Source organism: Loxodonta africana, chromosome 11 (genome assembly GCF_030014295.1).
Source record: "Loxodonta africana isolate mLoxAfr1 chromosome 11, mLoxAfr1.hap2, whole genome shotgun sequence".
NCBI lineage: Eukaryota > Metazoa > Chordata > Mammalia > Proboscidea > Elephantidae > Loxodonta > Loxodonta africana.
The window spans coordinates 76,371,260-76,388,538 of NC_087352.1; the positions used below are offsets into that span (position 1 = coordinate 76,371,260).

Sequence of the window (17,279 nt, forward strand, 5' to 3'; positions counted from 1 at the left end):
ACAAGCTTGATTTTTTTCCTTTGTGCCCAGCATATTAGATACACAAAAAAATATTTAGTCAAATACTGAATAAATTTTTACTAAAAAGTAGAAACAAGGCCAAGAATTTCTATTCAGCATACTTTCAAAGGTATTGGCAATAGCTACAAAAACAAAGCAAAGGTTTAAAAGCATAACAGTAAAGAAAAGCAAGAAATAAAAATCAAATTAGACAACAAAACTGTTTTACTAGAAAAACCTAAATTAAACCAAGAAATTACTACAAAAAATTAGCGGAACAAACCATACAATAAACTTTTCAAATAGCAACTGCATTAATATAGACAAGAGACATGGTCAAAAATACAATGAAAAACACTCATAAGAAACTAAAAAAAGTCATCAGGTTTACAATTAACTTAGGACTATACATTTATTCGGAAACCCTAGTGGTGTAGTGGTTAAGTGCTATGGCTGTTACCCAAGAGGTCGGCAGTTCAAATCCACCAGGTGCTCCTTGGAAACTCTATGGGGCAGTTCTACTCTGTCTTATAGTAGGAATCGACTCGACAGCAGTGGGTTTGGTTTTGGTTTTGATACATTTATTCAAAATACACACAGAAACCAAGGTTTCTAGTTGAAATAAACATAACAGCTACTGTAAAACTAACTGAAATCCCTAAAGATGATGCTTTACTGGGCAACTGCTTTACACAACTTTACTGAAGCTCTTAAAGAAGACTATAGGTTGGCAGGAATGTATCTTAAAAGCAAAAATTATAATTCTACCCTACCAGATTTTTAAATATTATGTCCATATATTTTAAGGCACAGTCATCTGATAAATACATATTAAGCACTTACTACATAACACACACTGGGGATATAATAGGGAATAAAGCTGACAAAAATCCCTACCCTGCTGGGACTTACGGCTTATGGTATGCATGCAAATGTGCAGGTTTGTGTGTTTATACTACATTTCTTCAAAGCAATTAACAAAGCCATATTATAAATGTGGTAAAACAGTGAAAGTAACTTATGAAATTGGAGAAAGCCAAAAGAAAAAAATTACTTTGAGAATCAAATACATTAAAAGATATTTAAAGCAATGGAAACGGAATCCATTCTAAGAAATACTGAGGGCAAGAGAATGTAAGAATGGCAAATTAAGATTCAAATTCACATTTCACACATCTCTATATTCCACGTGGGTCAAAAAAACTGCAAATTAAAAAAAAGGATTCATATTTCATAACATGGAGGAATTTGGAAGGCATTATGCTGAATGAAACTAGTCAGCTGCAAAAGGACAAATATTGTATGAGACCACTTTTATAAGAACTCAAAAAAGTTTAAACACAGAAGAAAATATTCTTTGATGGCTAGGACGGTGGGGAGGGAGGGAGGGAGAGGCGTATTCCCTAATTAGACAGAAGACAAGAACCACTTTAAGTGAAAGGAAAGACAACACAAAATATAGAAGAGGTCAGCACCATCGGATGAAACCAAAGCAGTTTCCTGAATAAACCAAACGCTTAAAGGCCAGAGTAGCAGGGACACGGGTCTGGGGACCATGGTTTCAGGGGACATCTAGATCAACTGGCATAATAAAATCTATTAAGAAAACATTCTGCATCCCACTTTAGTTGAGTGGCGTCTGAGGTCTTAATTAAACACTAGCAAGCAACCATCTAAGATGGCATGAATTGGTCTCAACCCACCTGGAGCAAAAGAGAATGACCAAAGATACAACGTAATTATGAGCCCAAGAGACAGACAGGGTCATATAAATCAGAGACTATATCTGCCTGGGACCGGAAGAACTAGATGGTACCAGGCTACAGTCGATGACTGCCCTGACAGGGAACACAACAGAAGAAGCCCTGACAGAGCAGGAGAGCAGTGGGATACAGACCTCAAATTCTCATTAAAAAAACCAGACTTAACAGTCTGAGACTAGAAGGACCCCGGAGGTCATGGTCCCCAGACCTTCTGTTAGCCCAAGATTGGAACCATTCCCAAAGCCAACTAACTCTTCAGACAGGGATTGGACTGAACTCTAAGACAGAAAATGATACTGATGAAGAGTGAGCTTCTTGGCTCAAGGAGACCCATGAGATTATGTGTCTGGAGGGGAGATGAGAAGGCAGACGGGGACAGAAGCTGCCTGAATGGACACAGGGAATACAGGGTGGAGAGAAGGAATGTGCTATCTCATTAGGGGGAGAGCAACTAGGAGCACATAGCAAGGGCAAGGTATATAATTTTTGTATGAGAGACTGACTTGATTTGTAATTTTTGTATGAGAGACTGACTTGATTTGTAAATTTTCACTTAAAGCACAATAAAGAAGTTTTTAAAAAGGATTCAACAATTAGAAAAAATATGAATAGCATTATAACTTTAGCGAAATAAAGGGAATCAAATATTTTAAGTTTGAATGTACCTGATGTAATAATTTACAGAAGAAAGCAACCAAATAGGAAAATGTTAAGTTTAAATAATAGATTATCCTCAAAAGGCCATAATACCAGGAATGTATATAGATCATACTCTGTGAATGATAAAATTATAAATTATACAAAAATTTAATATGGAAAGAAGCACACAGCTTTGTTAGTAACCAAAGAATTAGCAGCTGGTGGGTTCAAACCTCCAACCCATCAGTTAGCAGCCAAGGGCTTTAACAACTGCATCAGCAGGGCTCCTAAAGTGACCTCCAAGACACCGTAATAAATTGTATTAAACTAGCAAATAAATACCAAAAAATAAGGTTGGTAAAGATGTTGGAATATTGATACACTCTTACAGTACCAATGGCATTTTGTAAGTCATCTCAATTTTGTAGAGAGCAGTATGACATTTATAAAAATATCAGATACCATTTATTGTTGTTGTTAGGTGCCAATTCATAGCAATCCTATGTACAACAGAACGAAACAGTGCCCGGTCCCGCACCATCCTCACTATTTTTGCTATGATTGAGCCCACTGTTGCATCCACTCTGTCAATCCATCTTGTTGAAGGCCTTCCTCTTTTATGTTGACCCTCCACTGTATCAAGAATGCTGTCCTTCTTCAGGGACTGGTCCCTCCTGATAACATGTCCAAAGCATGTGAGGCCAAGTCTTGCCATCCTCACTTCTAAGGAGCATTCTGGCTATACTTATTCCAAGGTAGATTTGCTCATTCTTCTGGAAGTCTAAGGTATATTCAATATTCTATGCCAACATTACCATGCAAAAGTCAGTTCTTCAGGCTTTCTTACTCATTGTCCAGATCTCTCAACCATATGAGGTGATTGAAAATGCCATGGCTTAGGTCAGGATCACCTTAGTCCTCAAAGTGACATCCTTGCTTTTCAATACTTTAAAGAGGTCTTTTGCAGCAGATTTCCCCAAAGCAATACCTTGGCTGATTTCTTGACTCTGTTTTCCATGGGTGCTGACCGTGGATGCAAGTAAAATGAAATTCTTGACTTCAATCTTCTCTGTTTATTATGATGTTGCTTACTGGTCCAGTTGTGAGGATTTTTGTTTTCTTTATGTTGATGTGTAATCCATACTGAAGGCTGTGGTCTGATCTTCATCAGTAAGTGCTTCCAGTCCTCTTCACTTTCAGCATATCACAGGTTGTTAATAAGTCTTCCTCCAATCCTGGTATGCCATTCTTCTTCATATAGTCCAGCTTCTCAGATTATGTGCTCAGCACACAGGGTAAGTATGGTGAACGTATACAACCCTGACGCACACCTTTCCTGACTTTAAACCACATAGTATTCCCTTTTGCTGTATGAACAACTGCCTCTTGGTCTATGTACAGGTTTCTCATGAGCACAATTAAGTGTTCTGAATTCCCATTCTTCACAATGCTATCCATAATTTGTTATGATCCACATAGTCATATGCCTTTGCACAGTCAATAAGACACAGGTAAACACCTTTATTAACATTTTATTAAGTATCCAATATTTGCTAGGCGGGGTTCCAGAAACTTAACATTCATTACCTTGAGTTCTTTAAAAAAGAAAAAACCTTTATTTTACAGATGAAGAAACTGAGGTCTAAAGGATAAAAAGTTAAGAAACCTATAAGAGGTTGAAAGCTGTGTTCCTGTCATTAAAATATAAGGCCCTGCATGTTCCCTCCTATCTCAGTGACCTTGCCCAGAATATTCCTTCTACCTTGAATACTCTGTGTACAATCACAGGCCTTCACGAATCAACATCTACTCTTCATGTAGATCTCAGCAACATTATCAATCTCTCAAGGAAAACTCTCTGACTACCCACCAACCTACATTAGATCTCTAGATCTCTGTTATATTCTCTCCTGGAATCTATCACTTTGTAATTATCCATTTACTGGGGTGTTCATTTAAATTAAAGTGTGTCTCACCAAGACTCAGCTCCAAGAAGACAGGGGTATTTGGTTTGCTCACCGCCATATTCCCAGCACTAACCCAGTGCCTGGCACCTACTAGGCATTCCTGAATATTTTTTAAAGCAACGAATGCCATCTTACCTTATTCCAATCCAGTAACTATTAAGCCACTTAACCCAAAGACATAGTACACAGTCCTCAAACGAAAACACTGAGAGCCTTCCATGTACAAAACATTTTGCTAGAGCTGTAATAATCCTTGTCTGACATAGGTTTCAAAACATAAATAAATTCCACATCTCAGAATTTACCTTACAAACTCTAACGTGTGTGAACTGATTTGTATACAGTCCGGTATCCGTGGCTGGGAGCGGTGGGGGGGGGGATTTGGTTCCAGGACCCCTGCAGATACCAAAATCCAAGGACACTCAAGTCCCTTATATAAAAGGGCATAATATTTGCATATTATCTACTCCTCCCCTATACTTTAAATCATCTCTGTATTACTTACAAAGCCTAATACAATGTAAATGCTATGTTAAAGAGTTGTTAATGCTTACAATTCACATTTTAATGCCTTCTCAATTTTTGCAAGCACTTTACCACAACCAGAGAAGTTGCACGGGCAGCACTAACACTTCCATAAATTTCAGCTTCTTTCTGCTTTATTGTGTAAATGCTAGGTTCACTCTTACTTTGTCGCCATTTCGGATGCTACTTTTCAAAAGATCTAAGATTTTTATTTTCTTGTCCAGAGATAACACTTTATGCTGCCTGTTAGCCTTTGAGAGATTCTTTAACCACTTAATTAGGAAGCATTTTTTCATAGAAACAAAGGGTGCACACAACTCAGGAGTGAACGAATGAGAGGAGAGGCGAACAATGCTCCAACAACGAGTGCTGGGGCAAGACTGAAGATCTGTGAAATGGTGGAGCCTACAGCAGGCTGTGCCTGCACAGCACCTCATACGTGTGGTTTCAGTGTAGTGCTCTGCACGTGGCAAATTCAAGTTCAGCTTTTTGGGACTTTCTTTTTTTTCCTGAATGTTTTCGATCCATGGTTGGTTGAATTCACAGATGCGGAACCCGGGGATACAGAGGGAAGCCTAAATGTTCAGCAATATGAGACTGGATAAAAAATGATACATCAAACAACGGAATACTAAAAACACTAAATATATAAGGCTCCATGAGGCCAGGGATTTTTCTCTGGTTTATTCACCGCGCAGTTCTACTCTGTCCTATCGGGTCATTATAAGTCGGAATCGATTCAACAGCAACGGGTTTGTTTTTTTTTTTGGTTTTTGGTGCCCCTAGCATCTACAATAGTATTGGCGCATAATAAATATGTGATGCTTGTTGAATGAATGAATACTAAATAGCCACAAAAAAAGAATAAGGAGGCCCTTTTATGTACTGATACCGAATGATCTCCATGTTACTACAAGAAAATTGCAAGGTCTAAAACAATGCATATAGTATGCTGTTGTTAAAAAAAAAACAAAAATAACACATTTACAACCTTACATACAAAAAAAAAAATTTTTTTTTTTTAATACATATCTCTGGAAGTATATCCAAGGTAACACTGATTATGGGGGAAAGCACATTACTCTCTTTTGTACCTTTAAAATTTTGAATCATATGCCTCAACTCCCCGTACACAATAACTGCTCTGGTATTAAATATCTGGACCAAAAAAACACTTAAAAGATTCCTTTCTATTAATAATAATTAGCTTTTTCTGTTAGATGCTGTAGTTACTAAACTAATAATATTTCGTATTTTTACGGGTTTTGAAAACTGTAAAACAATACAAAATATTACTATTACTCACAAACATTACTTCATTTGGTCCTTAAAACAACCCTATAAAATAATTAAAATACTTTTACTCCTGTTCAATAGATAAGAAAACAAGCTCAACAGGATTAAATGACATGACCAAGTGATACAGACAGTAAGCTGCACATCTCCCAACAAACTCATCCATTCCTTTACTCAGTGAATACTACATGACTACAGAGGGTTCAGGTAAGTAAAAGTAGATCCGACTTGCTACCTTAGAGCTTACAGTCTAACTGGCAAGGCTGACATTAGTCAAATGATATGACTCAAAAACATTATGACTATAAACTGTGGTAAGCGGTACAAAATAAAGTTACACAACAGGTCTTTTACCTCCAATTCTACTTTTTCCCCCCTGTCCCACCAAGCATGTGTCCTCAGATATAAACTGCTTCCTCTTCTCCCTTTGGACTATATGAATTCGCTAACCGGTTGCCACAGAGTCAATTCCAACTCATGATGACCCCAGGTGTGTCAGGGTAGAACTGTACTCCATATTTTCAAAGGCTGATTTTTTAGAAATAGATCACCAGGGCTTTCTTTCTATAGTCATAACACTTTCTTTCAACATGACATGCCTCTGTTGTTACTGTTGTTAGTTCCCATTGAATCAGTTCCAACTAATGGCGACCTCATGTGCTCCATAGTTTTACTGGCTGTAATCTTAACAGAAGCAGACCACCAGGCCTTTTCTTCCATGGTACCGCTGGGTGGGTTCGAACCACCTTTAGGTTAGCAGTCAAGCAGGAACCATTTGTGCCACCTAGGGTTCTTGTACGGAGCCCTGATAATGCAACAGTTAAAGTGCTTGGCTGCTGACCAGAAGATTGGTGGTTTGATCCCACCAGCTGCTCCATGGGGGAAAATGTGGCAGTCTGTTTCCATAAAGATTTCAGCCTTGGAAATCCTATGGGGCAGATCTACTCTGTCCTATAGGGTCGCTATGAGTTGGAATCAACTCAACAGCAACAGGTTTGGAGGGGGCCTCTAGGTGGACTCAAACGTCCAACCTTTTGGTTTGGCAGCCAAGCACGCATAAATCTTCTGTACCACCCAACCCACTCACTGCCTTTTAGTTGGTTCTGACTCACAGTGATCCCATAGTTTCCAAGGCTGTAAATCCCTATGGAAGCCATATCTTTCTCCCGCGGAGCCACCGGAACTTTCAAACCACCGACCTTTTGAGCAAACCAGGGACTCCCATATGAATTTGCTAGATAAAGCTTATTTCGAAACAAAGTGGGGGGGGTGCAAATCAAGAGTTATTAAAGCTGTTTTCACATATCAAAGGAGCCTGTGTCTACAGCATAGCGCATTACTCTAAAATAAAAGGTTATCAATAAATTTCTTTCAACTTTAACAGATGCCAGACACATTTCTGTTCTCATTCATTCCCCAATAAAAGGTTGATCAGCGCAGATGTTGGGAGAGAAAAACAACTTTCTCATGTATCATGCTCCTGATTTTAGAGCTAATTAATTAAAAATCTGGCACCCTTTATCTTCCTAAGGAGTCCCTGGGTGGCCCAAACAGTTAAGCGCTCGGGTACTAACCAAAAGGTTGGTGGTCTGAATGCACCCAGAGGCGCACCGAGAGAAAGGTCTGGCAATCTACTTCCAAAAGATCACAGCCATTGAAAACCACACAGAGCAGAGTTTTACTGTGACACACATGGGGTTGCCATCAGTCTGAATCAACTTGATGTTAACTTTTTTTTTGTTGTTTCAAGGCGATTTAGATAAAGTCCTAAAAACCTTAAGGAAAAAAGATGGTCTAGAGCAGTCATTTATTAAATCACCATGAACTAAGATAATTCTGGCTTTCGGAATTACATGTCGGTAGGAAAGAAAAAATTCAAAGAGCATATATTCAGAGCACCACTACTCAAGAAAGAAGCTATCAATAAAACTATTAAAAATATAAACTGAAAATTCAGAGACTGGATAACCAAACAGGTCAAATCAGTAATCATACAAATTTGTGCTTAATGAGACAAGAAAATATGCTCAACGGAGTTAAATGACATTTAACCCCATCATTTTATTTACAAGCTAATCTGTTCGTTTTAAAAGACGCCTCCTTACATAAATGTTGCAAAAGCAAAAACAGATTCAATTTCCATCTCTAAGTGTTTAATAAAGCAGCACACTTGCTATTATATCCAATATTCATTGTAATGGGATCTTATTTCTAATGGTCTGCAAGAGTTATTTCCTTGACTGTTCAAGAAGGGGAGAGAGCACAGGTTGTGCTACTCTGTACCTTCTTCTGAAACCTTACTTTGAATACCTACTCAACTTTAATATTCTTAATTGGTCTTTATATATTATTAAAAACATTACATCTGACCACACTAAGACATCTGACACTGCTGACCAGTTTTCTAAATATTCTCTATCTCTATACCACTGTCATGTTCTATCCTGGTTTTCTTCCTATTCTTCCATTCATTCTTTCTCTGATGGCACTTTCTCCAGTCAATATTTAAATACATATTCCCCAGGAATTTGTTCTCTCTGGGCCCTCTGCTACCTATATACCACCCTCAGTGTCTACATCCATGCTCACAACTTCAGCTCCAACCTAAACATCTCTCATGTATTCCAGATTGTACATATACATCTCTAACTATTGGCTGTATCATTAAATCATCAAATCTTACACTCTCTCCTTTAACCGTCAGGAATCTTTTCTCCCCATCCCACTATCATTATCTAATTGAAGTGCTAATCATTTCTCTCTCTCACAGTAATAACTGACCTCTTCACCACTACCAAGCTGGATCCTACTACTACAATAAACTTTCTAAAATTGAAATGTGATCATGCTGCTCCCCTGCCAAAAATAATTTAACATGTCTCTGGCTTTCAAGGAAAAGTTCAAATTTGACTTACACAGTAAGTTCCTGCCAATATCTCTAAGCTCCATCCTTTTCGCTCCAGCCAACCTTTACAGTCCAGACACACAGCCAACCTCTTTAACACCTTGCAGTCACTACCTAAACAGGGTATTCTCCAACAAACCCTGAATGGGATTCTGACTTAAAGTATTACTTCATCCATGAAATCTTCCCTGTACTCATAGACTGATTGAGATACTTGCCCTCAATGCTCACATAAGAATTTTCTAAGTCTCTTTGATATCAGTCATACTCATTTATAGGTCTTCTCCATTAGGCTACAACACTCTTCAGGAAAGAGCACTCTGTATTCTCTGTACCTGGCATACAGAAAGCATTCAATGAATGTTGTTTGAAGGAATGATTGGGGATTAAAGGGGAATTTATATTTTGGTAGTTATTCCAATGATACTGAACTTACTCTTTTGACTAGGATAGTTTGTGGGCAAAACCTTTCTTGTCACTGAAATGGAATGAAAGCTTGTTTTTATTTTCCAGTAGGTCCAAAGCCTTCATATTCTCATCCCTCACTATCTTGAGTCAAAAACAGATTCTGTAGTTTAAATATAAATTTGTTTAAAGGCGCCACGTCTGTCCTTTGTGGAAAGAGCAAATGACAGTAATTAAACTAGATTGTTTAATAAAGAATTCTCTCCACTTTTCCCACCAAACTTTCTAGCCAAGAAAGACCCTGTTCCATCATTATCACCTCTTCAAAATAAAAGTTTTAACCCCTCTGCTTTCTTTTCATTCATTGTTCAGCCAGAACCTTAGAGCAAGTAGTTGTGTGTGTGCTTTGTAGGGAGCGGAAGCTAGGGCAGTTAAGAGAATACTTGTTCATCCCTTCTATCAACAACATCTACTCTATATTTAATTTTCTCATCTAGGCTGTTCACATCCTAGCCCAATCAGTTGAACTGGGAAAGGTACTGAATTTAAAAAACAACCAGTTCCATTCTTTTTTCCATAGCCTTGAGGTCAAGCCAAATTATAGTCCTTGATTTAAAATGCCCCAAGAAGAGCAAACTGCATGGCACTGGGGGAAGAGGGGACTGGGGATCACAATGAGTTTTATAAGGTCAATAACCCAAACAGTAACTGAAATGATCCTAACCAGAGAAGACCTACTATATACACATAATTTTGGTGCTTACCATAACTTCCCCTTACCTTGTTTTCCTTCCCTTCCCACCCACTGGCCAGCACAAGCACTTAATTTCTTTTTTCTAAATAGAGGAATGACTTTAAGTTGTTACATACATAAGGCACTAAAACCAAAACCAAACCCGTTGCCATCAAATCAATTCTGACTCAAAGCAACCCTATAGGACAAAGTAGAACTGCCCCATAGTTTCCAAGGAGTGCCTGGTGGATTCAAACTACCAACCTTTTGGTTAGCAGCTATAGCTCTTAATGACTATGCCACCAAGGTTTCCACATCATACCCTAAACATCTCAAAATATTTTCCTAAGAATCTGCATTTATTGCACCGAGTAATAAAAGAATCTAGACTGCTAGACTGTTATTCATCTCCTTTAAACAGCAAAATCATAACTCGCATACATTACTAGAACCCACATACTGTAGTCTCACACAACCACCACAGACTAAGGTAGGTAGCGGAGTTAAGGCTGCGAAACTAAGTAAGAAGAGGGGGTATCAAGAAATCAATTGTAATACTGAAATTTCTGAATTAAGAACCCAAAATGTAATCCATTCTTTACAAAATTATAGAACTCACCTCTGCAAGGAAAAAAAAAGTGGAAGAAATTAACATATCTAGAAACTTCTTCGATTCTCCTCAGCTATTTGCAAAACAAGATTTCCAAGCCCCACCTGCTAAAAATTCTTTTGTTGGAATGAAGCCTAGGAATTGGAATGTTTGCTTAAAAAGTTCTCCAGAGGACTCTGATCACCCATCCATCAGTTAGGTTTATCAAAAGTGCTACCCACCCTGTAAAAAAGCGCTCCTTCCAACCCTTAATGACACCTAACAGTCTATAAGATTGTCTAAGTTCTTCCTATTAATATGCTAATTCAAACAACACCATGCCATCTCACCTATCTCTTTGTGTTCTCCCTCACCCCTAGAGTGAGTACCTCATTTTCAGTGCATTCCTCTTAACCGAAGTCTTCCTTCCCTATTTCCACTCTTGTAGTAACCAAGGAGTAAGCCAAGGGGTAAAACAAAGGGAAATTATCATTTCAATACCCGGAAATCCTGTCAGGTCTAATATATGAAAGAAGAAAAACCATGTTAGACCAATTCTAATATGCACTGAATTTTAAACGAAACGAAACACTTCCAAGGCTGATCCGTGAAGCAGCGCTGAGAGCTAAGTTAGGTAAGGGGTCTTGGATGTAAAAGGGGTATCTATCAGCGTTCTGAAAGAAAAAGAAAAAACTTTAAAACGGGGCAGGTCACGGAGTGGGGCGAGCGGGCCCGTGCGGGCACCTTCGGCCGGTTTTGACACTCGACACCCCAGCCTTCACTCAGTTGCTAGGAAACAAAAAGGATCCACGTTCCCTGCAATTCCTGCCGGGCCCCGCGGAGAGAGAGGCCTTCAGGGCCTGGAAACAACCCGGGGCGAACCTGCCCGCCCTCAGGGGCGCGAAAATGAGGGAATCCCGGGACGCGAGCACGGGGCTCCGGCGAGGGGCCGGGCGCAGGAGCCGGCCGGAGCCTGGGAGGAGGGCGGGCCGGGGCTCTGACCGACTGGGAGCGGGCCCTGCCGGCCGAGGGGCGCTCCGGCAGGCTGCGGCGGGCTCGGCTTCTGCCAGGCCGCGCTCGAGGGTCCCGGGCCGGACGCGGGGCCTAAACGACCACCCGGCTCCGCGCGGGGGCGGGGGCATCTACTCACACGTGCTGACAGGCCGCGGTCCGCACAGGCGTTTTGAGCACCTCCTGACAGACGGGGCAGTAGAAATCATCTTCGGTGTAGGACGTGGCCGCGGAGAGCTCCTCGGCCATGGCGGGGGCTGTGGGATCAAGGCGATGGCGGCAGTGGCCGAGGTGGCGGTGGCGGCCCGGGGCCCGACTCCCTGCGCGCACCCGGAGGGGGAGGGGAATTCGCGTCAGGAAGCGGCTCGCGCCTGGAGGGGGCGGGGCGGGGCGGGGCGGGGCGGGGCCTGAACGCCCGGACGCAGCAGCCGCACACGCTGGGCGCGGGCCCGCCTCCTGGGGCTACGCCTCCCGAAGGCCACCGGCAGGCCGGGAGGGAGGTGCTTGGCAAGGGGCCGGGGGAGGAACGAGCGGTTGGCTTCACTTTCGCTTCTACTCCGGGTCGGAGCCCGCCCAGGAGGGCCAGGCAGCTTCCCCGCTCTTCCGCCCGGCATTGGTGCCCCCACCCCCTCCCGCAAGCCGTAGCCTCCCGCCGGAGAGCACGCGGGTACCTGGCTTCTCAGCAGGGCCGCAGCTCCGTCTCCCGCCCTGTGTCTCTACCCGCGGCCTCCCTCTGCCCCGCCGCCTGGCAGGGCCCTCATCCCCCCCTCCCTCTTCCCCGAGCCGCCCGCCCCTCTCTTCCCTCGTGGTGGCCCACCCTTCCCCGTTGCTCCTCCTCTTCCTTCCGACCCGCCGCTCCTTGCCGGCTTCACGCCCTCCACCCGTAGACTTGCGTAGACGCTCACCTAGGGGCCGCTCAGCGGCACTACTAACGGAGCTGCGTCGTCCCTGTCGCTTATTGGTAGAGAGGTGGCCCTGCGCCAGCATCAGGCTTCTTGTCCGGCCGCCGCTGCCTCCGCAGCTGAAGCCCGGGGAGCAGTGCAGGCTGGGAGGGCGGCGTGCTCAGTGCTCATCGGCCCAGAGCTGGGCTGGGTCCGAAGCTCATGGTGCACCGGGTTCCCGCCGCCCCCCACCAGCAGCTCTCCCATGGCACTGCGCTGACTGCAGCCTGACTGCCGGGTCACCGAGCACCGGAGGGCCGCGGGCCGGAGGCGGGAGGGTGGGCGAAACCGGGGAAAAGGGGAGGACGCCTCCATAGCAACCGGCGCGTGGCGCCTTCAGCAGGTTGTGACATAAACAGCTGGGTGCTCACATTCACACCTGCACCTCCAGCTTCCCTCCTAGCGGAAGCCGCGTTTCTCGCCAGTCTTATGAAATAAAACGGATTTTTAAGGAATTCTTCGGTTTTCTTCGCCATAATGTTTTGGTCGTGGTCAAATGTGTTATGAAGTAATATCAGCTATGGAATTTGAATCAGTTTGGAGTGAAAAAAATAAGCCCCTTCAAGAAAGTTTCAACTTTCACCTTCAACACAATGTGACTGATGCTTACAGATAGCTCTTCTTCCCACGCATTTCTTTGTTTTCTGATAACTTTCTAGAAAAAAATGAGAACCATGGATCCAGGTATTTCACCAAGGTTACTAATTTAAATGTTTTTTTTTTAAAAAAAAAAAAGCCCGTTGATGTCCAGTCGATTCCCCTTAATTCCCAGATATGTCCACACAACAGATAATCTGTAAGATGGGAACACAGGACATGGAAGAAGCTAAAGTCTGGAACACCCTCAATTAGCTTCAGGAAAAAAGGTTTCATTACCACCCTATGTTTGTTAAAGCTCTTCACCTTGGTCTAAATGACAAGCCATATGAGGCGCTAGTAAATTTGATTCCGTTTATTTTCTACATTGTCCCTAAGAACTATGTTAAATGTTATGCAAATATCATGAACTTTGCTCTCAACCAGCTTATACTCTTCTTTATCAAATGAGTGAAATGATGAATGCCAAAGTACTGAATTTTGCATTGAAGGTTACCAGCTATAATGAAGACAGGAAATGGAATAGTTGGAATTACAGGGATTCAACAGAGGAAATGGGTCTTAAATGTGCATCTTAACGACAATACCTAGAATAATACTCAGGACAATTATTGTTGAATGAATGGCTAATTCCCACTAACACCCTACATTTTATGGTTTTGCTCCTTTTCCTCTTTAGCAGCACGAACAGTGTAAGCATGGCAGAAAAGCTAATTTTAGCTTCAGATTTCCTTCGAGGAGAAAGAACACAGGATGGGGGAATGAGGAACAGCTAATAACAGTAGTCCAGGTGTTTTTCAAATCCATTTATAATGTAGTTCTTGCATCTCAAGTTTTCTTTTTGATAATATATTTCTACACATATTTCACTCATTTTGACCACTTTAGGAAGTATTTTCTACTTGATAGAGTGTTTCCCTTTACTCGTTGGGAACCTTAACTAGAATGTTAGTTTTGTGACCTTAATTTTATTTGCTTCATTCTTTCTCTGCAATGGCAGCCTTACTTGCTCAAGTCCAGACATATTTATGTAACACCAGTTGATATCGAGTTAATTTCAACTCGTGGTGACCCCACGTGTATCAGAGTAGAATTGTTCTTCACAGGGTTTTCAATGGCTAAATTTTTCACAAGTAGATTGCCAGGCCTTTCTTTGAGGGGCCTTTGGGTGGATTCGAACCTCCAGCCTTTTGGTTAACAGCCAAACGTGTTAACTGTTTGCACAACCCAGGGACTCCAAACGTTTGTACAGCTCCCTCACATATTTTAAGATGTCACTTAGTGTATGTGTAAGTACGTAGTGGCAATATGTGGAAATCCATAAAAAATTGGGATTAACTCTCAAAGTTAAGGTTGAAAACAAACCATAATTACCAAAAGATAAAATCTCCTGTCTTGGCAACATTTCATGTGAAAAACTGGTATTTTATGGCAAGATCACAGATTTACTCAATATACATTCAGCTGTGTAAATAAAGTGGCCTCAGCCTCTGAGCAGTAAGAGAAAAAAAAAAAAACTAACAGAACAATCTGACAAACTCAATCTGTTGCAATAATTTAAACAATTCTTTTAGATTTAGGTTAAAACACTCAGGCTACTCTCCCTTGAAGATGGCATCTGGGACAGTATAAGGGAGGATGTGATGATGGTCAATACTGTGTGTCAACTTTGCTAGGCCATGATTCCCAGTATTGTGTAATTGTCCTTCATTTTGTGGTCTGATAAAATTGTCCTCTATTTTGTGGTATTGTGTAATTATGTGTTGTAAATCCTAAACTTCTGTGTGTAATGAGGCAGGATTAGTGTGGGGGTGTATCTTGGGTCACACCCTTACTAAAGGGCATGATTCAAGCCACAGCCTTACTGAAGTCACATTCTTAATCAAATCACCACCTTGTTCAAGTAAGGGAAATTTCATTAAGGGCGTAGCCTGCATCCAATGTATGAGTGTCTGGCAGAGCGCTCTCTCTTTTTTTTTTTAATTTTTATTGTGCTTTAAATGAAAGTTTACAAATCACGTCAGTCTCTCATACAAAAATTTATATACACCTTGCTTTATATTCCTAATTGCTCTCCCCCTAATGAGACAGCCTGCTCCTTCCCTCCATTCTTTCTTTTCATGTCCATTTCACCAGCTTCTTACCCCCACTGCCCTCTCATCTCCCCTCCAGATAGGAGATGCCAATATAGACTCAAGTGTCTACTTGATCCAAGAAGCTCATTCTTCACCAACATCTTTTTCTGTCCCATTGTCCAGTCCAATCCCTGTCTGAAGACTTGGCTTTGGGAATGGTTCCTGTCTTGGGCTAACAGAAGGTCTGGGGGCCAGGACCACCAGGGTCCATCTAGTCTCAGTCAGGCCATTAAGTCTGGTCTTTTTATGAGAATTTGGGGTCTGCATGCCACTGCTCTACTGCTCCCTCAGGGGTTCTCTGTTGTGTTCCCTGTCAGGGCAGTCATCGATTGTAGCCAGACACCATCTAGTTCTTCTGGCCTCAGGCTGATGTAGTCTGGTTTAAGTGGCCCTTTCTGTCTCTTGGGCTCGTAATTACCTTGTATCCTTGTTGTTCTTCATTCACCTTTGGTCCAGGTGGGTTGAGACCAATTGATGCATATTAGATGGCCGCTTGGCAGAGCTCTCTCTTGCTTTGGATCCTGCATCTGGCTTGTCATCATCTGACCTCCAGTTCTTAGAACTTGAGACAGCAGCCTGCTGTCTCATCTAACAATTCTGAGATTCACCAGCTTCTATAGCACTGGGAACCAGCAGTCTATCATATGACCTAATTCACCATCTCCTGTGGCACCATGGGCCAGGAGCCTATCATCTGACCTCCCGATTTGGGTCTGTTAGCCCCTGAGACCACATGAGTCAGAAGAAATTTCCAGCCTGACACCTGACCTATGGATTTGGTACTTGCCAGCCCCCACAACCACATGAGCCATTTCCTTGATATATATATATACACACACACACACACACATATACATAAAACACGTATTTCCTTGAGATATTATATGATGTGCGTGTGAACCTTAAAACTGAGGAGCTGGCATAACTGAAATGAATGACTTCATGCCTAAATTAAAACTCCAGTTTGGATCTAACTGAAGTTTGGCCCAGAGTCTGTTCCTGCCCTTCTGATGAGAAAATTTAGCCTCTTGTAAAAGTTTAACTGTCGTAACTCAGAAGGGAGCAAGGGTCGAGATTTTAGCTTGTACCAGGAATTGTTTGTTAAAAGGTGTCTGTTAAGAATGTTTACACAGCTTGCCATAGAGAAAAATACTTTGTTCAACAGGAGGTTAGGAAATAGAATTAGTAATGTTAAATGAAGATGGAGCATAATTCTGTAGTCAATATGAACCAAACGCCAATTAACCAAGTCTCAGTTCTAATTTCCTGACTCCTCCAAATTAGACTTCACTCACTGACATCGTCCCTCCATTTCTGCTGACTCTGTAAATTTGTAACTAAGGTAAAAGCATAGCCTGTTACCTTAAGATAAGAAGAGAGGCAGACATGCAGCTGTGACAGAAAATTGACTCGATTATTCCTGACAGAAAGCTTTGTTAAACAAATCGCAGGATATAACAAATAGACTTACTTACTGATGTTAAGAAGAATGTCTTGGTCAAACATGTTTCAAGAGATAAGAGATTAATGCTAGTTTAGAGATTAATGTTAAGAAAGTTTGTAGCTTGACAATCCCTTGTAACTTTTTTTTCCTTCTCTTGTACCCCTCCTTGGTGCCTGTGAACCCTTGTCCTTTGTTTGCTCCACCTGATTAAAACTTCACTGTTCTCCCTGCAATTTAGAACGCACTGCAACATCTTACTGGGTTGCTTGTGTATCTCTTGTTTCTCGAAACATTTTTATACTTCAATAAAACTCTTAGTTTTTATTTCT

At 41.7% G+C, this 17,279-nt stretch overlaps 1 protein-coding gene across 1 annotated transcript in view; it reads right to left on the reverse strand.

Moving 5' to 3' along the window:
* The window catches only part of RNF138 (ring finger protein 138), a 35,407-nt gene extending 22,652 nt beyond the window's left edge, over positions 1 to 12,755 (reverse strand). The window contains exons 1-2 of the mRNA XM_010586787.2: positions 12,739 to 12,755; positions 11,973 to 12,153 (exon numbers count right to left, since the gene is read on the reverse strand). Of these exons, the coding sequence (XP_010585089.1) occupies positions 11,973 to 12,082 (110 nt within the window). The 5' untranslated portion in view covers positions 12,083 to 12,153; positions 12,739 to 12,755. The remainder of the gene's footprint in view (positions 1 to 11,972; positions 12,154 to 12,738) is intronic.
* Positions 12,756 to 17,279: the final 4,524 nt, after the last annotated feature.